Genomic DNA, 24,849 nt, shown 5'->3' on the forward strand with positions numbered 1-24,849 from the left:
GTCTTTTTTTGTGAGTTAGAATTTTGTTCCACATTTTTCTCCAGCTCTGTTCAAGACCCTCTATTGTGACCTCTGTCAAAGCAGCCAGTGGTGGTAGCCAGGCACCATCTAGTTGTACTGAACTCAATCTGGTGGAGGCCCTGGCAAGGTCTTTTAAAAATCATTTTCGCTAGTACAATGCTTTATCATAGGGAGAAAAAGTAGAAGACTACTTTCTCTTTCATTATTTTTTTTAAATTTAATGTAAGCACATTAATTTCCCAGATGGAGGGAACTCCAGCTGCAGAAATGGACCGCCATAGGGCCGCCATAGTGTAAATAAATGGAAAGAGAAAATTAAGCAAGACATTTCACTGTATCAGTAAAGAGGTTTTCAGAGAGCTTAATTCCATCAACTTAACAGCTCTTATCATTTGGCTGAAAAAAAGTAAGTTTTTACTCAGGTATTGATTTTTTTTAAACAATCAAAAACTGCACCATTTATTGCATGTAAAAGTTAATGGGAAACACTTGAACGATACTGCTTTGCTCATTTAACTTCACTAAAATTTGATGTTTAACACTATAGCTCCTTGGATTGAAAATTTAAAAAAAAATTCTGTTCAAATTGTCAATTTCATGAAGTCATAATTTAAGTCAAAGAAAAAATATTTTTGAAATCATTTAAAAATTCAGATACATGATGCAATTATGAACAGTTTATATATAGTCTCACAATGTTTCTCATTTTTATTTAAATGCAATAAATTATCTACAAAGGATTACGGTTAGTGAAATATATTACATAAATGTACATTCGATTTGTTTTTGTGGATTCTTCTACATGTTTAATCTATCATTTTAAATAAAATCAACTCTCAAATAACATTAATGAGATTCACATTACACTGTCTTTATCTAGCATTGAAATGATTCAGTTTCTTTCTTAAAAAATAAAAAGTAGTTAGGAAAGACCATACATAAAATATTCTTAACAGCTTCAGATTATCAAATGATTAGTACTAGAATGGACCTTAAAAAAATTATCTCAAACCCTTTACTTTAGGAATAAAAGAAGAAAGACTCAGAAAGATTAAGTAACTTGCCTAAACTAACACAGTTTGTTAGCCCTTAGAAGAAACAGAAATAAAAACTGCCTATCCAAATCTCTAATACAGTTGAGAAGCATAAATGCTAAGGCATGGTGTTTAGATAAACAATGTTCTGTTAAGAAGAAAAACCCGCTTGACAACTTATTATAAAATTTAGAAAAATCCGGTTAAATATTTGTGAATAATTTATTGATAAATAAACTGATGCTCAAATAAAATAGATTTGCTACAGCACTTTAATCAACCGGAAGTGAATCTAGGCCAAAGTCTCATGGCTCTCATTTGACACATTTAAATTACTTTCAAATGTGAGAATTATTGAGTCAGGTTAATGCATATATTATTAATAGAATCATATTCCTTTGGGTAATTTCTTGCTTGGAAAACGATGTCTTCATGTTTAAATTGCAAATAAAATTTCTATATGATTTTATTCCCTTATGGGTGGTAAACGATGTCACTTTTGAAATGTCCTAATGAGAGTTTGGTTCATCCAGGTGCAGAGGCCAGACCGCTTTATATATTATGGATTAATTATATGTGCATACACGCTATTGCAAGGGAAAGAGCAAGGGACCCCTCTTGATGACATATTTTATTTTTAAGTAAGGTTACTAAACTGCTTCATTCAAGGTCTACTGTGAACAGAGTATCTTGAGTCTCATCAATTTATAGGAGAAAATATCTCATATTAGAGAGTTAGGGCTAGTAATATTAGAGGGCCTTATCACTGAAATATCAATCATACCCCATGATTATTGACTATTATTTATTAATACACAGATAATGATGTGAAGGGAAACCACTGTTATAGCACTGAGTCTGCATGCATCCCCATTGTGTTCAGTATCTTTGTCAACAATTTGGATGAAGATATAACTGGCAAATGTTTCAAATTTGCAGGCAACTTAATACTGAGTGATATTATGACAGATGACAGAATTGATAATTTTATTTTATGGACTTGGGTCAATAATCCAAATACTAAGATGAAATTTATCAGGATGCATGCAAAATCTGGCATGTGGCTTTAATCAATTCACAGGATAGCAGACCTGAGGGTCCAGTAGCTCAAATTAAAATCACCCCGATTTTCAGTAAGCCACAAGTTTAGGGCAAACCAGCAATGGGATGAAGCTATCACTAAAGCTAAAAAAAACTTGAAGGTTTTTAAAAAGAATTTAGAATCTACATCAAAGGGTTGTAATCTCAAACACCTTGAGAGCCAAGCAGGATATACAAGTAGGTGAAACACACAAGGATGGGTTAATAAGGAACGGTGAGACTGTAGTTACGGCGGAGAATATGCACTAGTTAAAAGCTTTCCATTTATGGTTTGTTTTGTTTTAACGTAAACACTGCGCTGGCTGAAGAACACAAGCATGACAGCTGAAGTGGGTCTGAAGTTTAAATTTTTATATCCTGGTCAAGATCATCTATAAGTTGATGAGATAACATCTTAGTTGTAGATACCACCTTTAAGAATAACCTTGATGAACCTACAGGAAATTTATGCATTTGGCCCTTATTCCTTTTTTCCTGCTTACTACAACAGAAGTATTTTTGTAACATTTTCCATTTTGAAAATAAAAAAAAGTTTTATAAAATTAAAAAAAAAAAAAGATATAAAAAGGCCAGGAAGAAGGATTTGAAAATACAATATAATGAGAATGGCTATGGGAATTCAGAATTCTTAGGCTAGAGTTGAGAAAATTCAAGACAGGGATGACAGTTATCTTCATATATCTGATGTGGTGCTGGAGGGGGGTCTGTTGTATGAAAAACAAAACAATGACTAAAGTCAGAATTAGGACCAATGAGAGATCCCTATATAGAGGAAGGAACTTATCAGCAATGTGAGAGTTGGCTTCTAAAATACTTTAACAGAACTTCTTGATCCAACCTTAATAACACCTATACAGGAATAAGTCATTAAGTGCAGGCTTTTGTAATCACTTGAGAAGTATGCAATTGGTTCATGTTGGCCAACTCTTCTAATTTAAAAGACAGTGAGTTTCTTTTTCTGTTATAAGTGAAAGGCTTTTCAGAGGAGCACAATTGTTTTGAGAAAATAGGAACACTGCTAGACATTTGCACTGTGTCCTGTAACAAGCTATGATGGCTTTAGCAAACGCCACCGCATGTCTCTCTGCCAGGCTCCAGAGTAGCTTCAATACTCTGGGGGTACAAAAGAAGAATGTTCAGTATAAGGACTAAATTTCATCTAGCAATCTTATTTAATAAACAAAAATTATAGAAATAAAAACCACAGGGCTGAATTTGGTATTAAAATAAGCCAACAAACCAAAAACTCAAGATTTCAGGAGAAGTAACATAAAAGGAGAAATGGTAAGCAAAGTCAGAAAATACTGGGGAAAATACCATTAAAATATATCAGATGTGTTGTACCCCTTGGCTTATCAGTATGAATTCCTTTGGTAAGTCAAAGATTACAATATTTTCTATTCTTAGCCTCAATGTCATGCTAGTAATCCATATGCAGAAAGTATATCTGTATCCTGGAAAAAAATGTTTTGAAGTCACTGAAATAAATCTTTCTAATAAAAAGTTAGACCAAAGATGTTTTATCATTAAGACACTGGCTTCCATATACAGGGATTTTGTTAAAGCTTCCATTCTTTTTGGCACATGGATGAAGGGTTTGAAAACATAATTTAAGGACTAGAAAGAAAACTATTTGGAGCAAAGTAATATAAGACAATGACTTTATGTATATAGTTAAGAAAGGGCAATCTTATATATGTCATATCATATTTATAATATACTATTGCTGTCCGCTATAGAGTTGATTCCGACCCTATGGGACAGAGTAAAACTGCCCCATAGGGTTTCCTCGGCTGCAATCTTTACAGAGCAGATTGCCAGGTCTTGTCTCCTATAAAGTGGCTGGTGGGTTCAAACTGCCAACCATTTGGTTAGCAGCCCAGTGCTTAACCACTGAGCCATCAGGGCTCCTTTATAATATACTAGTCACATTAAGGAAACCCTGGTGGCATAGTGGTTAAGTGCTATGGCTGCTAACCAAGAGGATCGCTATGATTCAGAATCGACTCGACGGCAGTGGGTTTGGTTAGGTTTGGTTTTAGTCACATTAAAGTTTATATACACAAAGACACACACTCAGTGGGGAAAGACAATACTTGTCTCTTTGTGCCTGGCTTAATTCACTTGGCATAATCTTTTCAAGGTTCATCCATGTGGTGGCATGTATCAGAATTTAATTTCTCTTTATAGCTGAGCCCTGGTTGCTCAGTGGTTAAGAGCTCGATTGCTAACCGAAAGGTCAGTAGTTTGAATCCACCAGCTGCTCCGTGGGAGAAAGATCTGGCGGTCTGTTTGCGTGGGAATTTACAGCCTTGGAAGCACTATGGGACAGTTCTACCCTGTCCTATAGGGACACTAGGAGTTGGAGTCAATTTGACGGCAACAGGTATTGGGTTTCACATTCTATTAAGTGCAAGGGTCTTTCCCTTCCCTGGTTAAATTTATCCCTAGATATTTTATTCTTTTAAATACTATGGTAGAGGGAAATTTGTGGGCTTTTTGTTGTTGTTGTTGTAGTTGTTGTTTGTTTTGTTTTTATTTCCTTTTTGGATTGTTGCTGGTATAAAACACAACTGATTTCTGTGTCTTGATATAGTACCATTCAACTTTGGTAAATTTGCTTATCCTGCCATCTGTGAATATCCTGTCATCTGTGAAAATAGTTTTACTTCTTTTCCATTGTAGATGTCTTTTATTTCTTGCCTAATTGATGCTGGCTAGAACTTTAGGTAAAATGTTGACTAGAATTGGTGAAAGCAGGCACTCTTGTCCTTGTTTTGTTCCCGATCTTAGCAGGAAATTTTTCACCTTTCATTACTGAGTGGGTTCTCGGTGGGTTTTTCATAAACGACCTTTATCATGTTGAGAAATGTCTCTTCTATTCATAGTTTGCTGAGTACTGTTATCATAAAAGGATGTTGGATTTTTTAAAATGCCTTTTCTGTATCAATTGAAATTTTTTTTTTTTCATTCTTTTAATGTAGTGTATCACATTGGTTGACTTTATGTTGAAACCACGCTTGTGTTCCCAATATAAATTTCACTTGGTCATGCTGCATAATCCCTTTAATACATTGTTGGATTTAGTTTGCTAGTATTGTCTCAAAGATTTTTTAATCTACATTCATGAAGGATATCGGCCTATAGTTTTCTTTTCTTCTTTATCTGACTTTGGTACTAGGGTAATGCTAGCCTCTTAGAATGAAGCAGAAAGTGTTCCCTCCTCCTCTATTTTTGAAAGAGTTTGAGAACAGCTGGTGCTAATTTTTTTTTTTTTTTTGATGTTTAATAGAATTCACCTTTCGTTGGGAGGTTTTTGATACTATTTTAATCTCTTCCTTTGTTACATGTCTGTTGTAATTTTCTATTATTTCTTGAGTTAATTTAGATAGTTTGTATATTTCTAGGAACTTATCCATTTCATTTAGTTTATCTAATTTGTTGGTATTGGAGTCCTGAGTGGCACAAATGATTAAGCACTCACCTACTAACCCAAAGATGGGAGATTCAAGTTCACCCAGAGGCACCTTGGAAGAAGCCTAGTGGTCTATTTTTGATAGATTACAGGCATTTAAAACCCCATAAGTTGATATGTTTTACTTTCATTTTCATTCTTATTTAACAGTTTTCTGATTTCCTTTATGATACCATCTATGATCCATTGGTTGGTTAGTAATGTGTTGATTAATTCCCATGTCTTTGTGGCTTTTTCACTTTTCTTTCCATTACTGATGTCTAGTTTCATTCCATTATGGTTAGAGAAGATATTTTGTATTTATTATGCTTGTTTTATAACCTAACACATCATCTATCTTGGAGAATAGTTCATATGCATGGGAGAAGAATACATATGCTGCTGTAGATGGTTGAAGTTTTCTATATATGTCTGTTAGGCCTAACCCAGTGCCCAGTGCCATCGTTAGGCCTAGTTGGTTTATATTGTCTTTCAGATCCTCTACTCCTTGTTGATCTTCTGTCTAGACGTTCTATCCATTATTGAAAGTAGTATGTTGATATCTCCAAATATTATTCTGTTGTTTGTTGTTGTTAGGTGCCATTGAGTCACTTCTGATTCATAGTGACCCTATGTACAAACAAACGAAACATTACCCAGTTTTGCACCATACTCACAATCATTGTTATGTTGAGCCCATTGCTGCAACCACTGTGTCAATCCATCTCATTGAGGGGCTTCCTCTTTTTCACTGACCATCTACTTTACCAAGCATGATGTCCTTCTCCAGGGACTTGACCCTCCTGATAACATGTCCAAAGTATGTGAGAAGAAGTCTCACTGTCCTCACTTCTAAGGCACATTCTGACTGTCCTTCTTCCAGGACAGATTTGTTTGTTCTTCTGGCAGTCCACAGTATCTTCAATATTCTTGCCAATACCAAACTTCAAAGGCATCAATTCTTCTTTGGTCTTCCTTATTCATTGTCCAGCTTTTGCATGCATATGAGGCGATTGAAAATATCATGGCTTGGGTCAGGCATACTTTAGTCCTCAAAGTGACACGTTTGGTTTTCGACACTTTAAAGAGGTCTTTTGCAGCAGATTTGCCCAATGCAATACATCGTTTGATTTTTTGACTGCTGCTTCCATGGGCGTTGATTGTGGATCCAAGTAAAATGAAATCCTTAACAACTTCAATAACATACAACATACAAAAACTCAGTTCCTATACTGCTCCTCCCTCTGCCTTTACGTTGTTGATGTCACACATTATATTTTATATATTATACACCCAGTATTAAACCAAAAAAAACCAAACTCATTGCCATCGAGTCAATTCTGACTCATAGCAACCCTATAGGACAGAGTAGAACTGCCCCATAGAGTTTCCACGGAGTGCCTGGTGGATTCAAACTGCTGACCTTTTGATTAGCAGCCATAGTTCTTAATCACTATGCCTCCAGGGTTTCCCACCCAGTATTGCATATTTATAATTATTATTTATATTTTATATCATGCAGAACATAACAAATGTAACACAACAAACCAAAAAAAGTACAGCAAAATGGGCTTTATATCTGCCCTTGAAATTACCTTTACCAAAGATCTCAGTTTCTCCATATAGCCTTGAGTTATTATCTAGTGTCTTCACCTTTTACTAACAAACTCCCCTAGCTTTTGTTCACCTGAGAATGTCTTAAATTCACCATCATTTTTGAAGAAAATTTTTGTTGGGTACAGGATTCTTTGAAGACAGATGTTTCTTTCAGCACTTTGAATATATCATCCCACTGCCTTCTGGCCTCAATTTTTTTCAGGGGAGAAATAAACAGTCTTTTCGATTCCCTTGTATGTAATGATTTGCTTTTTCTTGCTTTCAAAATTCTCTCTTTATCTTTGGTTTTCTACAGTTTTATTATAATGTGTGTCCAAGTGGTTCCCCTTGATTTTATCCTATTTTGGGTTAATTGTGCTTTATGAATGTGGAAATTCATTTCTTTCAACAAGTTTGGTAAGTTTTAAGCTGTTTTTTTTTTTTAATATTCTTTTTGCCCCTTTCTCTTTCTTCTTGCCTCCTGGGAATCCTATAACATGTATATTGGTCCCTTTAATGGTGTTCCATAAGTCTTTTATGCTCTGTTCATTTTTATTTAATATTTTCTCTTTCTGTTCTTCTCTCTAAAGAAAAACTTTTACTTTAAATGTCCTGTCTGAAGATTGCTGGTTCTTATGCCTACTAAAATCAGCTGTTGGACCCTCTGCTGAATTTTTTTTTTTTTCCTGCTGGGTTTCTTTTTATAATTTCTCTATATTTGTCAATATCCTTATATGGTTCATACATTGTTTTCTTGATTTTCTTTAGTTCTTTCTCCTCATTTTTCTTTATTTATTTGAGCATATTTAAAACAGTTGTTTTAAAATCTGTGCCTACTAGGTCTAATGTCTGCTCTTTCTCAAGAATGGATTCTGTTTATAGTTTGTTCCTTTTAATGGGCCTTCATTCCCTGTTTCTCTGTATATTGTGCTATTTCATTGAAAACAGGAGACTCGAATAATATAATACAATATATAATATAATTCTAGAACTCAGTTTTTTCCTCTTCCTCAGAGTTGGCTAGGATTTTCTTTCTTTTTTTTTTCCTTCCTTCTTTTCTTCCTTTCTCCTTCTCTCTCTTAATCTGTTGTTAAAAGCTGTGGTAGTCTAATAACTTAATGACTTTTTCAAACTTTTTGCAGAAACAAACTGGAAACAGTTGGAGGAAAAAAAAATTTTGGAGTCTTTGCAGACTTGTATACTGGAACAATTCTTAATCAGGCTTACACTGAGCCAGAGATCCAAGGAAAAGATCAGAATTACTTCAGGTCTTTCTGGACACAAGTCTTACCTGAGAATATATGTGACTCTTCAAAGTATAGACACATGGGTGTCTTTAAATGCTCCAAATTCCCAGGAAAATTCTCCCCCTAGTATTTTGACCCTACCATCTGGATCACCCTCCTTTGCCTCAGGCAGATAATGGCACTTCAGTGTATCTCATAGTGCCTCAGTTTATGCCTGCCACTTTACCACGCTGAATGACCACTAAAATGGATGAAACAGAGATAAGAACTAGATTTCACCCTTTAGGTAGTCATTTGACTTATTCAAACAGGAAAAAACATGATTTATTAACAAAGTACACTCTACGCACTTCAGGGCTAGGGGCCATGACCCAAGCTGGGAATGCAGCCGCCACTTCTAGCCGGCCACTGAGCATGAACGGGGGTGGTGCTCCAGCGAGTATCTGAAAAAATGAGTCTGAGTCTTCCTACAGATCTGCAAACCTTTGTCCAATTGTAGTAACCCCAACTGTTCACCAGAGTTCCCACAATGCTGCTGTTGCTGTTGTTGTTGTTAGGTGCCATTGAGTCAGTTCTGACTCATAGCAAAATACTACCCTGTCCTGTGCTATCCTCACAATTGCTATTACATTGCAGCCACTGTGTCAATCCATTTCTTCCAGCGTCTTCCTCTTTTTTGCTGACCCTCTACTATACCAAGCATGATGTCTTTCTCCAGGGACCAGGGACTGGTCCCTCCTGATAAAATGTCCAAAGTATGTGAGCGAAAGTGTCATCATCCTCACTTCTAAGGTGCATTCTGGCTGTATTTCTTTCAAGGCAGACTTGTTCTTTCTTCTGGTGGTCCATGGTATATTCAATATTCTCTGCCAACACCATAATTCAATCTTCCTTATTCACTGTCCAGCTTTCACATGCATATGAGGTGACTGAAAACATCATGACTTGGGTCAGGCACACGTTAGTGAAATTCTTTGCTTTTTAACACTTCAAAGAGTTCTTTTGCAGCAGATTTGCTCAGTGAAGTACATTGTTTGATTTCCTGAGTGCTGTTTCTGTGGGCATTGATTGTGGATCCAAGTCAAATGAAAATTTTGATGATGTCAATCTTTTCTCTGTCTATCATGATGTTGCTTATGACTCCAGTTCCCACAATGCTAGTATTGTCATTTTCTTCTTGTGTTTTTACTTTTCTATTTTTTTTATGGGAGTACTGGAGCATGAAGCTTCTTACTTCACTAACTTGGTTCTGGCATCTCTTTGTTTCCTTAAATACAATCCTAAATATCATTTTTTAGGACCCTGACAATATTTGGCATTGCTTCATTTGTTCAATTTCCATTTTTTTTAATAAAATTTAATTTCCTGGTGAAAATAATAAGCTGCTATTACCAGCTACTTTGCTTTTGATAATCACTCAGTAGGATACAGAGCAAAATTACCTGCTGGAAAAATGAACTCTAAATCACTTTATTATCACATTTTCCTTCAAATCTCAATTGTCTAGTTAAAGATACTGAAAATGTTATCAACAATGTTTATATTCAGTTCATATTTCTTCCAATATATTTAAATGATTGCACAACTCCATTTCGATTCCCTACAAAGCTCTTGGACTGTGTTTATTGCCATGGAAACTAGTATGAAAAATCCAATAGAGACAAGCAGAAATGATTCTTGTATTTAAACACAAAATTAAAGTGAATTGAACACTCTGTCAGCTAAAGTAGCTGCACAATTTACTCTGAAATTCATCTTCTGTGAGTCATAGAGATAGAAATCTTCAGAAGGGTTTTGAAATGAGGGACTGATTGCAAGTTATTCCTTACTGTTTTAATGGTTCCTGCTAGTATAACTGTCCCCATGGTTGGGTGTTGAAAAGGAGTGCTTTTCTGTGGTACAAGTAGAAAGCAACCTGCAATCTGATTAGAGTTAAATCGCTAAGCCAGTTGATAACATGAGCTCTCCCCTCCCCTTTATATAGTTAAGGGGGTCTCTAAATTACATGAAGAGATGACTAGAGAACATACTAACATTTGCAGAGCATGGCTATGAAAAGAAAAGAATGACAAAATAACATACTTACCTCGTAAGAAGCCACCATTTTGCACAATAATTGTAATTCAGCAAACAGACATATGACTTTCCTTTTCATTCCATAGCAATTTTCTCACACACACATAAACACACATTTTTTACGATTAAATATGGTCTCTCCTTTTTTTTTTTTCTATGAATTAGGGCCCTACTAAATGAACTCCATTATCTTTAAACTTAATAAGTTTTTTTTTTTCTTTTTAATGGCAAGATCTTCCAAAATTTTGACCTTTTCTATGCTGTAAAACCAGGTACGGTTAGCTTAAATGATAGAATACCAGATCTCCCCAGGCAGCATAAGCTAAATATCCTTAAAGTCTTCAAGCATTCAGTGCTGGCCTCAGATGTTCTGAGGAATGGTGAGAAAAATTAAAATGTCAGAGAAAGAAAAACTGCCAGTCAGAGAGGAAATGATTTCAACTTGTCCTGGATCATCTAGAGAAGCCTTGGGCAAGCAAGAGCTGTCGGCTACACAGATTGCTATGAAAACCAGCCTCAGAAATGTAAGAGATGTGACTAATATTGGCATGAATGACTTACAACATATTCATACAGTGCTATTTATTACCTTTCAGCATTAACTTAGTAACTACTGTTTTATAAACTATTTAAATATTTAGGTGTGAGTGACAGGTCTATAAAAGGTCTCTTCTCATATGTATGGATATACACACTACATCCCCAAAAGATGTTGAAAGATAAACTACATATTATGCATACTCATATATAAAAATCTAGACGGATATACATATTTTTGTCTGCATATAAAGAAGTGATATGTGGTAACTGTGGTAAATTAATCATTAACTATACCAGAAGTAATAAAGGAAGTATGAGGAACCACTATGAATTAGTGGAACCTGTTTTACAGAATATCGATAAATCATGGTATATATTATAGATTAATTATGTCCCTTTAAAATTTGTGTTGTAAATCTAAACCTCTACGCCTGTGGTTATAATCCCATTTAGGATTAAGTTGTCTTTGTTATGCTAATGAGGCAGGATTCATGTAGGGTGTATCTTGAGTCAATCTCTTTCAAGATATAAAAAGAGAATAAACAAGTGAGCAGAGAGAGGGATGAGATCAGATAGGTGCCAAACTATATGGAGATCTCCAAGGAACCAGAATGCAGAAGCTGAAGAGACAAGGGCTTTCGTCCACAGCTGACAGAGACTGAAAGCCTTTCCCTAGAGCGCTAGAGCTGGAACTTTCAATTTACATTTCTAGTCTCCTGAACTGTAAGAATATAAATTTCTGTTTGTTAGAGCCATCAACTTGTGGTATTTCTGTTATAGCAGCACTAGATAACAAAGACAGTATATTATTACTAAACACAAGAGTAAGTAGAGCAAAATGTAACTTTAATAAAATAGCACTTAATATAAACCATAAAAAAAGACCAAGCCCGTTGCCATCAAGTTGATTCCTACTCGCAGTGATTCTACAGAACAGAGTAGAACTGCTCCATAGGGCTTCCAAGGAACATCTGGTGGATTTGAACTCCCAACCTTTTGGTTAGGAGCCAAACCCCTAACCACTACACCACCAGGGCCTTAATATAGCTCTGTAGAAAAACTGTTGCAATGGATAGAGCATTTTCATTTGGAATTATATACATCAATATCTTTATATGTAAATATGAATAGATATATCTTATGCCAATGAGGAAGTTGAAAAATGAGTCCTGCCTTTAAAATGCTCATCTTGAAGATTATAATTCTTTTACAATCATGATTACTATATAGCAAATTCTATATATATATACAACCCAAATATATATATGGAAACCCTGGTGGCGTAGTAGTTAAGTGTTACGGCTGCTAACCAAGAGGTCAGCAGTTCGAATCTGCCAGACGCTCCTTGGAAACTCTACTGGGCAGTTCTACTCTGTCCTATAGAGTTGCTATGAGTTGGAATTGACTTGACGGCAGTGGGTTTATATATATATATATACACACATACGCCCACTCCTCACTTATCAACATGGTCAGGTTCCAAAGAACAAATTATGTGATAGTTGGTGTTATGTGAAAATGGAGGGTGACCATATCAGATCACAAAATGAAGGATGACTACATCATTACATAACTGTCAAATTACATCATTACATAAATGCCAAATTACATCATTACATAGTTGCCAAACCACTGAGAATTGTGGCCAGGCCAAGTTGACACATGACCTGTAAACATCGCAGCCAGCGTTGATCTTGCCTTACAACTTGGTGTTAGTTACTGCCTAGGTATGCCGTTAATGTACTAAATAGTCAGATAGTAGATGTTTTACCATTGTTGTAAATACAAAATGTCAGATAACTAGATAGTTGATAAGTGAGGACTTTATATATAAAGTTGTTATTATTAGGTGCCACTGAGTCAGTTTTCAACTCACAGCAACTCCAGTGACAAAGTAGACCTTCCCCGTAGAGTTTTCTAGACTGTGATCCTGCGGAAGCAGATTACCATGTCTGTCTCCTGCAAAGCTGCTGGTGGATGGGTTTGAGCTGCCAACATTTCAGTTAGCAGCCAAGTGCTTAACCATTGCATCACCAGGGCTCTCACTCGCTCTCTCACTACATGTATTATACTCGACGGCACTGAGTTTTTTTTGTTAGTTGAGTTATATATATGTGTGTATATATATATATATATACACACACACAAATAACAAAACAGAATCTAAAACTAATTTTTTTCATTTGGGTAGGTAACATTTGCATTAATAAAACATTTATACTACTTGTTAATGCTATGAAAAGTCTACATGAGCTGGATAACAAGAGTCTACATTCATTGATTATTAGTTTTTAGACTAAATTTATCTTCTCAGATAAATTTATTCAGAAAATAAATTATCTTCTGGAATATTTAATCTCATTAAATATAAAGATAAATATCTTTATTTTGACAATGTTTAAGAATCTCTTATTTCAATATCAATATCATTAAAGTAGATCATTTATTCAGAAGCTATACTGTCCCTTATCCTTCCAGAGGAAATAAACAGAGTACTAATTAAAGGATTTAGTATAAACCTGAAGAAGCACTCATTATCTGAGTTAATTATGTTTCATGAATTGACAGGTCAGTGATAGGTTTATATATATAAAAATCGTTTCCTTTCTTAAAAATCCAAGTTTCTACAGAAACATGAAACATGTCTCATAAAAGCATTTTATATACAAAAATCGTAGAATTCAACAGCTGCCCTATTCCATTGAGAGAAAAAAATTACAGTAAAACCTGTGAAAGCTGGGACCTGTGTAATGCGAAACCTGTCAGAAAAGGAAAATTGAAATATTTTCCACTAAAATGATTATTTCAGCCTAATAAGTATTTTCTGACAGAGAGGACCTGGGAGATGTGGACAGAATCTAAAAATCATTGGTATTGCAACCTGAATACGAGGAAGCACAGATGCGAGAGACAGAAACATTTCCCAGAAGTACAAGAGTCAGAGAGGAAGGCTCAGCCCTGCACTTCCTTTTGCACTGTTGCTGTGTGTGGGAGTGGGTCCTGTGATCCGTACTCTTCTCCAAATGTTTATTCCTTACATTTTTGCCTCTTTTTGTTCGTTTTTTTCCTGTAAATTTTTTCTAGCAAAGAACATCCATAAGTTTGCAAAGAGTTAAAGAGATACTAATAAATTCCTTTGTTTTCATTAAAATCCAGCAAAGCACACTTTTTCTCCTTGCTTTGAGATGTTTTACTCTTCTCCTTCTCTTTAATAGTTTTCACTTTAGCTGTTGGTAATTTTGATATACATTATTACAATTTTCAAAATCCACTCCTTTATTTCCTTAGAATTCTTTCCTTCAAAATTCCTTGTTTTGCTTAAAAAAACAGAGAAAAATTTCTTCACTTAACACATTCAATGTGTGTACAAAAGTAAAAAATTCCTCTCCCGTATTTTTTAATTCAAATATTTTACTGAAGTATATTAACTTTATCATATGTTGATAGTTTACTTTTTTCTTTTTGAGATATTGATATTTTTGAGAAAATAAGATCATACATTCCTTAATTTTTGTAAGAACTTATTTCCTTTTTTTCATTAGCTTTTTAAAAAAGCTTATTTCCTCACAGCCAATGACAAGGGAGTGAGAAGTTTATCTCTGAAAGAAAAGTTGGACATTGTCAAAATGATATGTGAAGAAAAAAGGACTGTCAAGGGAGCTGTAATTAAGTTTAAGTGGCACAAAACACAAATTTACTCAATTATGAAACAAAAGGTTTAAACAATTAAAATATATATGAGCAGTGCCAATGAAAACATCAAGAAAGGAAGGGATGGAAATTATGCAGAAATAAGCTAATCTGTTTTTGAGTGGTTTCTTCAAGCTTCTGCCCAAAATGTTTCCGTTTCAGGACATATCCTGCAAGCAAAGGTGAAGAAATGGAGACATTTTTAAAAGTTAATGGATGGTTTCAGCGCTTCAGAAAAAAAAAATCCATGGAATCCCTTGTAATGTAGGTTTTGAGGAGTCAAATGAGGCTGACAAACGCATTATTCAAAACTGCTTCATGAAATTAAAAGAGATTGTAAAGGGATATGATCCTAAAGACATTGCAGACACTGATGAGACTGTGCTACTTTACAGGGCGATGAACAATAGGGCTCTGAAAACAAAAGGGGAAAAATGCTCAAGGGGGGCCAGTTTCTGTAAGAGCAGCTCGGCCACCTCTGCTGATGGAACATTTGAGAAAACATTAGTAATTGATTGGAAAGAGGGAGAAACCACTGTGCTTCAAGAATACCTAAATTAATCAGCTTTAAATAGTATGGAAATGGAATAAAAAAGCTTAGATAACAGGAGAAATTTATGAAGAGTTTTTAAATAAACTCAACAATAACATGAAAAAAACCAAATCGAAGCATTCTTTAATTTGTTGACAACATTATGTGACATTGGTCACTGCCCCTGTCCAACATTAAACTAATTTTTTTTTCTACCATCCATATCATATGTCCTACAATCTCTGGATAATGGTATTATCCAAAATATTAAACAGTTGTTGTTTTCAGGGGCCATTGAGGAGATCCCAACTCATAGCAATTCTATGTACAACAGAATGAAACATTGCCCGGTCCTGTACCATTCTCGCAATCCTTGCTATGTTTGAACCCATTGTTGCAACCACTGTGTCAATACATCACACTGAGGGTCTCCCTCTTTTTCACTGACCCTCTCCACTGACTTTACCAAGATGATGTCCTTCTCCAGGGACCAGTCCCTCCTAATAACATGTCCAAAGTATGCAAGATGAAGTCTCCTCATCTTTGCTTCTAGGGAGCATTCTAGCTGTACTTCTTCCAAGACAGGCTTGTCCATTCTTTTGGCAGTCCAAAGTATATTCTATATTCTTGGACAATATCATCATTTGAAGGTGTCAATTCTTCAATCCTCCTTATTCACTGTCCAGCTTTCACATGCATATGAGGTGAATGAAAACACCATGGCTTTGGTCAGGCATACCTTAGTCTTCAAAGTGACATCTTTGCTTTTTAATACTTTAAAGAGGTCTTTTGCCTCAGGTTTGTCCAATGCAATATGTCTTTGGATTTCCTGACTGCTGCTTCCATGGGCATTGATTGTGAATCCAAGTAAAATGAAATCCTTGACAACTTCAATCTTTTCTCCATTTATTAAGATGTTGCATACTGGTTCGGTTGTGAAGAATTTGGTTTCTTTATGTTAAGGTATAATCCATAATGAAGGCTGTACCCTTTTATTGTCATCAATAAATGTTTTTAAGTCCTCTTCATTTTCAGCAAGCAAGGTTGTGTCATCAGCATGTCACAGATTGTTAACAAGTCTTCCTCCAAACCTGATGCCATGTTCCTCTTCATATAGTCCAGCTTCTTGGAGTATTTGCTTAGCACACAGATTGAATAAGTGTGGTGAAAGGATACAACCTTGATGCACACATTTCCTGATTTTAAACCATGCAGTATCCCCTTGTTCTGTTTGGATGATTGCCTCCTGGCCTATGTACAAGGTTCTGCAGGAGCACAATTAAGTGTTTTGGAATTCTCACTCTTCCCAATGTTATCCATAAATTGTTAAGATTCACACAGTCGAATGCCTTTGCACAGTCAATAAAACACAGGTAAACATCCTTCTGGTGTTCTCTGCTTTCAGCTGGGATCTGTCTGACGTAAGCAATGATATCCTCCCCTGCATGTCCTCTTCTGAATCCTGCTTGAATTTCTAGCAGTTCCTGTTGATGCACTGCAGCAACCGTATTGAAACATCTTCAGCAAAATTTTACTTGCCATCCAGTCGATTCTGACTCATAATGACCCTATAGGACAGAGTAGAACTGCCCCAGAGGGTTTTCAAGGAGCGGCTGGTGGATTCGAACTGCTGACCTTTCGGTGAGCAGCCGAACTCTTAACCACTGTGCATATATCTGTATATAATTTGAATAAACATGTATATCATAAAAAATGATATAGTTTCTTCTCTAGTCCTATAAAATAAAAAATATACACTTTCTGGGCATTTATGAGGTAGATTTCTTAATAGTGATGAAAAAAAGTTGTAAGAGTGCACCCTGTCAAATACAGAAAACTTGCAAGACCCAGGAAAACAAGGCAGTCCCATCATCGGAGTTCTAGCTCTCACAGGTTTCCCTGCATTAAAATGTAAAACCCTGAAACTAGTGGTTTATAATTGAAAGCCTAATATCCCTTAATTGTAGCTATGCCACAGCGACACTGTACTTAGAAAAGATCAGCAGATCCCAAGTTAATCAGACTCATAACCATTCACTAGGCGGACGCACATGGGTCTCAGAAGCAGAAACCCATTGCCGTCCAGTCAATTCTGACTCCTAGTGACCCTATAGGACAGAGTAGAACTGCCCCACAGGGTTTCCAAGGAGTGCCTGGTGGATTTGAACTGACGACCTTTTGGTTAGCAGCCGTATCACCTAACCACTCCATCATCAGGGCTCCAGGGCTATTATGAAAGTATAGATTTTAAATTAAAAAAAATTACAATTCAAGTTAGAATTCTAAAACTAACACCTGCTCACTGGCTTCCTTAAAGTAATATTAACATAGCCCAGTTTATTACTAAATTGTTTACCTGAAATGTGAAAATACACTTAAACTGAGCAACAGACATCACCCTCAAACAAAACAGATCTCTATAAATTAAATGAAATGTTCATCTCATAATTGGATATAAATTACTTTAATCTCAAAAAAAGGTATTACTTTTTAGGAAACAGTTAATATGAAGACAAAAGACCAGGAGTTCAGAGTTCTGATTTCCGTATTAAAATTGGCCATGTAATGTCTAAGTGGTCTCAAGCTATTTTTCATTCTTTAGTGAGTAATTTATCATTTAAAATTTAGACAGCCATTTAACCTCTCTAATGAGTTTCTCTGATGACTAATACAAAACTCTTGCTGTCAAAGGAACAGAAAGCTGGCTTGATAAAACCACATGATAGTAGAAAATGTGACAATAATATAAATAATAAAATTCCTAATTATAAAAGAGTATACAAAGAAAATGCTATCAATAAAACCACATTAGAAAACACAAGAAAAAATGTTAGAGCTTCAAAGTTTAACAAATGGTAAAAGTTTCTCCTTCAACATGTAATTAGCTGTCTGGGATCTGAAAGTGAGCAAGGCAGAGGGCCAGAGAACACAGAGTACAATACATGTTCTGCTCTGGCTTCGGCTCCCTCCATCTCTATCCCCTTTCCTGGCAAGCAGGGTAGCATGATAATCAATCTCCAGCCTTCCCATGTCCCCAGTCTACCTTACAACAGAAACTCTGAAAGTGCTTAAGGCTAATGGACAGCTGAGAGACAGAGTGACCCAAGAGACAGGCTGGTGAATGTTAATTTTAGGACTAGAAACAAGGAGAGGTTTCTTTTTTTTTTTTTCTTAGCTGTAATCTTTTTTTTTTTTTATTAACTTTTATTGAGCTTCAAGTGAACGTTTACAAATCAAGTCAGACTGTCACATATAAGTTTATATACACCTTACTCCGTGCTCCCACTTGCTCTCCCCCTAATGAGTCAGCCCTTCCAGTCTCTCCTTTCGTGACAATTTTGCCAGCTTCCAACTCTCTCTATCCTCCCATCCCCCCTCCAGACAGGAGATGCCAACACAGTCTCAAGTGTCCACCTGATATAATTAGCTCACTCTTCATCAGCATCTCTCTCCTACCCACTGTCCAGTCCCTTTCATGTCTGAAGAGTTGTCTTCAGGGATGGTTCCTGTCCTGTGCCAACAGAAGGTTTGGGGACCATGACCGCCGGGATTCCTCTAGTCTCAGTCAGACCATTAAGTCTGGTCTTTTTATGTGAATTTGGGGTCTGCATCCCACTGATCTCCTGCTCCCTCAGGAGTTCTCTGTTGCGCTCCCTGTCAGGGCAGTCGTCAATTGTGGCCGGGCACCAACTAGTTCTTCTGGTCTCAGGATGATGTAGGTCTCTGGTTCATGTGGCCCTTTCTGTCTCTTAGGCTCTTAGTTGTCATGTGACCTTGGTGTTCTTCATTCTCCTTTGCTCCATGTTGGTTGAGACCAATTGATGTATCTTAGATGGCCGCTTGTTAGCATTTAAGACCCCAGACGCCACATTTCAAAGGGGGATGCAGAATGTTTTCATAATAGAATTATTTTGCCAATTGACTTAGAAGTCCCCTTAAACCATGGTCCCAAAACCCCCGCCCTTGCTCCGCTGACCTTTGAAGCATTCAGTTTATCCCAGAAATTTCTTTGCTTTTTGTCCAGTCCAGTTGAGCTGACCTTCCATGTATTGAGTATTGTCCTTCCCTTCACCTAAAGCAGGTCTTATCTACTAATTAATCAGTAAAAAACCCTCTCCCACCCTCCCTCCATCCCCTCCTCGTAACCACAAAAGTATGTGTTCTTCTCAGTTTATACTATTTCTCAAGATCTTATAATAGTGGTCTTATACAATATTTGTCCTTTTGCCTCTGACTCATTTTGCTCAGCATAATGCCTTCCAGGTTCCTCCATGTTATGAAATGTTTCACAGATTCCTCACTGTTCTTTATCGATGAGTAGTATTCCATTGTGTGAGTATACCACAATTTATTTAACCATTCATCCGCTGATGGACACCTTGGTTGCTTCCAGCTTTTTGCTATTGTAAACAGAGCTGCAATAAACATGGGTGTGCATATATCTGTTTGTGTGAAGGCTCTTATTTCTCTAGGGTATATTCCGAGGAGTGGGATTTCTGGGTTGTATGGTAGTTCTATTTCTAACTGTTTAAGATATCGCCAGATACATTTCCAAAGTGGTTGTACCATTTGACATTCCCACCAGCAGTGTATAAGAGTTCCAATCTCTCCGCAGCCTCTCCAACATTTATTATTTTGTGTTTTTTGGATTAATGTCAGCCTTGTTGGAGTGAGATGGAATCTCATCGTGGTTTTAATTTGCATTTCTCTAATGGCTAATGATCGAGACCATTTTCTCATGTATCTGTTAGCTGCATGAATATCTTCTTTAGTGAAGGAGAGGTTTCTTGCAACACCTTTTGCCAGGAACTTAGAAAATGAACCAGACTGCAGCTAACAGGCTGCAGTGTGACCAAGGATTTAAGAAGAAAATGTTCATGAAAATAAGTTATTCTTTGACTTTAAAGTGTCTCTTACTAGCTTCAGCACATTTTAAACAGCACTCGACGAGGAGATATGCTTTGTTTGAGATGGCATATATTATTCAATCTCCCTATACTAATGCAAGAAGCTTTATGTGAAAATACATGAGACTTAATGTGTGTAATTGAAAAGCCACAGTGTCCTAGAAAACATTTCTGGAGCAAGAAGCAAAAATAAGATTTTTGCTCACTATTATCATCACGGTACACCATTATCAAACATTAATAGAGTTTGCAAAATTTCTCAAAATTATGCATGAACTAGCAGCACCTTTGCATTTAATTCACCTTAAGAAGCAAACCTTGGCGTACATCATTTTCCCAGTGGTAATCATGTCATATATCTGAATGGAGCAATTAACATCAAGGGCTACTATTTACTTTGGTGACAAGTGCTATGATTATTTCTTCTTTTTACCAGTACAAGTGGAAGAGAGTGCTCTATTTGGACACGTTTGAGCCCACACTCTTCTCTTCTAAATAAGGAGAAGCTGGCTGCAACATGAGATGCACTGAGACCCAGATTATGTTAAGTCACCAGTACTTCGTGGAGTTATGTTTAGAGAAACTATGTGGCCCTGCCTGAGTTTCCACCTTGGGTAAAGAATGTAGCACTTGTGCTCTAAAGACAAGGGCAGGAAGGGAACCTTCTTGCTTTCTTGGCTCTGTTACCAAACCCTAGCATTACAAAAGTAAACATGGATATGACCACGAACAGAACATGGAAGCAGTGAAGTGAATCAAGAGACCTTGCTCTGCCAATAAAAAGAACACTGGCTACGAGTAAAACCCTAGTTAGAAGTAAAAGGCCTTGGTAAAAATGCCTGAATTTGGCCAAAGCCCTGAATTTCACTGAACCTCAATTTAAAAATGCATAGAATGCCAACAAAAATCATTGTCCTGACAACTGGAAAGAAACAGTGTGAGATTCAAAGAGCTAATATAAAAGAAACTGCTTTGGAAAGTTATGGTCATAGAAGTTAAAAAAAAAAATATATTATGTTTGGCTAAATACTCCCGTACTTCTCTATCACTCTGGGGTAGTGGCACACCATGAATTACATTGGGAAACATATACGTAGCCACAAAACATACTGCATATTGGCACCAAGGTCTCTCCAGGCTTCATGCACTTGGAAGAAGCAGCACAAGAGGAACTGCACTCTGCCCAGAATCACCGAGCTTCCGCACGTTGTCTCCTAGAGAATTCGAGTACACCGACCATGGAATCTTAGTGATTTAGGCCAACGTTTCCATGACCGACTGAGTTGAATTATACAGAGTAGCTCTGTAAGTGTAAATGGGCTAAACAGAGAGTAGGTGGCACGATTGTTATCTAAACCCATTGCCATCCAATTGATTCTGACTCAGAGTAGAACTGCCCCATGGGGTTTCCAGGACTGTAATCTTTATGGAAGCAGACAGCCACACCTTTATCCCACACAGTGGCTGTCACATTGGGTTACTATGAGTCAAAAATTCACTTGAGGGCACCCAACAAAAATAACAGCTCATTGTTACCTAAAAACCCAATAAAAAATCCCACTACCGTCAAGTCCATTGCAACTCTTATTATCCTTATAGGACAGGGTAGAACTACCCCATAGGGTTTCCAAAGCTATAAATCTTTATGGAAACGGACTGTCACATCTTTCCCCCACAGAGCAGCTGGTAGGTTTGACCTGCTGACCTTTTGGTTAGCCACCAAGTGCTTTGACCACTGTGCCACCAGGATGCCTCACAAGCTAAAGACATCAACTTTCAATAGATGCATACTCGTCTAGAAGAGATTAGCTGGAAACAATTAGGATTATTTTAATCAACACAAATGGCACCAAGTAAATCCAGATGTAACAGGTTCCTGCCTCACTCACGCATCTTGTAACAAATAACAAAGCATGTAAGTGAGATAAAAGCAGGTCATGTTGAGGTGAAAAGTTATCAAATTACCACAAAATGCACTTCCACTGAGGAACCAGGCAATATTATAACTTATTTTAATAACCTTATTGCTTTGATCAAGCTAGAACATTATGCTATATGAAGATATTTATATATATATTATATGTGTGTCCAAAAATGACAGTACATTGTCATTAATAGCAAGTCAGTATTATCACATTTGTACTTAGAACTGCTCTAAAGTCTAAGAAACTGCTGACATATCAACCGCACATCTGAATTTAAAAGACACCTAATGAAATCATTAAGGTCCTGCAGGTCCCAATCATAACCAGGTTATTATGTCTCGACGCCACGATTCTGCCCCAACATCCTTTTCTCCTACCTATCTGCAGTCCAACTACAGCTCTGTGGAAAAGCGACCAGAGGCAAAGCAGCATGAGACAGTCTTCCAATTATAATTTCTTCTTCAACATTTGCTCAATTTCAGTTCTTCGTCCTAACTCTGGAGTAAACTGCCCATATCTTACCCGAACAGACTGGGATACTTTCAAAGATATTTGTGGATTATCAAAAATTGTCACATGTCATATATGTTGGCTTGAGACCTTTTATTAGCTTTCCCTTTGAAGGATTTGAACAGAAGTTTCAAAATTTTCCCATATGAACATAATCTGTTTCCTTACAGAGAATTAACCTAACTGGTTTGGATGTGAGTTTTTCAACTGCAAACTATGTAAATTAGATGAACTCATGCTTATTTGAAAACCAAAAACAATACCCTATTGTTTAAAAAAAAAAAATCTAAACATAATTATTCTTTAATTCTATTTTATTACAAAAGGACAATCAATTTTCCAAAAGCTGTGATTTCATTGCAACATTTATGACTTCTCTCCTAAGGAGTTAGGAATTAAGAAATGGATAGAAATAAGAATAGGGGTAGAGATAGGGGTAAAATTGGGATAGTGATAGGGATAAAATAGGGACAGTGATAGGGATAAAATAGGGATAGTGATAGGGACAGCAAAGGGACAGGGATAAGCATGGCAGTGACAGAAACAGAGATAGGCAAAGAGACAAAGGTTTCTTTCACATAGTACCTTTAAAAGACGAGCAAAGGGGAACAAGCTTAGATAGGTTAAACTTTAAGAACAAAATTAGGAAGTACAAAAGCAGAAATCTCTTACCCTAAAAAACTCTTTAGTGGAGCCGGAGTCTAATGTCCCATAAGCAATTTCTGTTTGCTTAGAAAGATCTTCAGCACTTTCAATGGGAGACACCATCCTCTCTACAGTCAGGAAGGCAGCTAAGTTAGCCGTGTAGGATGAGATTATGATCAGGGTAAAGAACCACCACACACCTCCAACAATGCGCCCAGAGAGGGATCTAATAACAAGTATGAAACGGATTTGTAAAGAGAAATGAATGACCTAATAGAAAATCAGGTTAGCAGTTTTATGTAAATCTTAGCTTACAGGGGAAAATTTCATGTTATACATTCCAGTATATCTGCTAGCTAACGAAACCAGAATTTATTAAACAATCTGGGTGAGGAAAACAGATTAGCGAGATTTGAAGGCATACACAGAGGTCAAAACTTCAGATTCCTTGGAATTCTTTCGTAGTTAAAATGCCCAAGTAGTTTATAGTATGCAGTCCTGTAAAGAAGCAATTTCAAGAACTCTCCAAATATTCCATCCAATACTCCTAATACTTAGCCACTCATGCTATAAGTAAATATGAACAAGGGAATCTTAGATCAGCATCCAGATTCAATACCATGTATACAATTAAAATCAATTATTTTTTAAAAGAGTATTTTTTTTAGCCTTAAAAGAAATCCTCCATTTCATTGAACCAATGAAGTTCCAAAACTCTCAGAATGGCCCAAAACTTCATTTTGTTTTTGTGTGTGCAAAAATATAAGTATCAGATAGAATGCAAGACAGAAAAAAAAAAAAAAAGATGCTACAAACAAAGGGATGATACGAAATATAGTTCTTAATGAATAAACAGGTGCTTCAGAGCTTTTTTTTAGTTTTCAGAGCATGGATTGCTATCACTGGGTTCCTTTGTGTCTCCTGCTCAAGAAAACGAAACCTGAAGAAAAACAAACTAGACATTTTTAAAGTTTATTAAGATATAAATTCCTACTTGGAAATACAATAAAACAAAATTTTAAAGACTATAAATTCTTCCATAAAAGACTTTCCAAAAGTCAATGGTTTTCAAATAATTTACTTTAAAAGTCTAGATAAATATATATATATATATACACACACACACACACACATAAAAACCTATTGCCACAGAGTTGTGCAACTCCTAGCGACCCTATAGGACAGGGTAGAACTGCCCCCATAGGGTTTCCACGGCTGTAATCTTTACGGAAGTAGATTGCCACATCTTCCACTCACAGAGTGGCTGCTGGGTTCCAACTGCCAACGTTTTGGTTAGTGGCCAAGTGCTTTAACCACTACACCAGCAGTGCTCCATGTATATATATATATATTCTATTATTTTGAAAGATTCGGTAGGCCTCTGCACATAATTAAGGCCTTTGAGTAACATTAACAGCCAACTGAATAAGTATTTTCTTTATCCAATAACTCTATCATGTCTAGCAATGTCCTGCTATAGTGAAGAAGTAACATTTCTAAGATTCAAATACCAAAAATCTGGTAATTTATTGCCTAAACAACAAAAAAAAATTCTGGCAATTGGCAGTAGG

At 36.3% G+C, this 24,849-nt stretch overlaps 1 protein-coding gene across 2 annotated transcripts in view; it reads right to left on the minus strand.

The window, feature by feature from the left end:
• GRIA2 (glutamate ionotropic receptor AMPA type subunit 2) overlaps nucleotides 1-24,849 on the minus strand; it is a 225,583-nt gene that overhangs the window by 18,792 nt on the left and 181,942 nt on the right. For both annotated transcript variants that reach the window (XM_049906178.1, XM_049906179.1), the window contains exon 12: nucleotides 23,306-23,504. In XM_049906178.1, coding sequence (XP_049762135.1) covers nucleotides 23,306-23,504 — 199 coding nt within the window. The remainder of the gene's footprint in view (nucleotides 1-23,305; nucleotides 23,505-24,849) is intronic.

The sequence above is a fragment of the Elephas maximus genome, chromosome 13, assembly GCF_024166365.1.
Source record: "Elephas maximus indicus isolate mEleMax1 chromosome 13, mEleMax1 primary haplotype, whole genome shotgun sequence".
NCBI lineage: Eukaryota > Metazoa > Chordata > Mammalia > Proboscidea > Elephantidae > Elephas > Elephas maximus.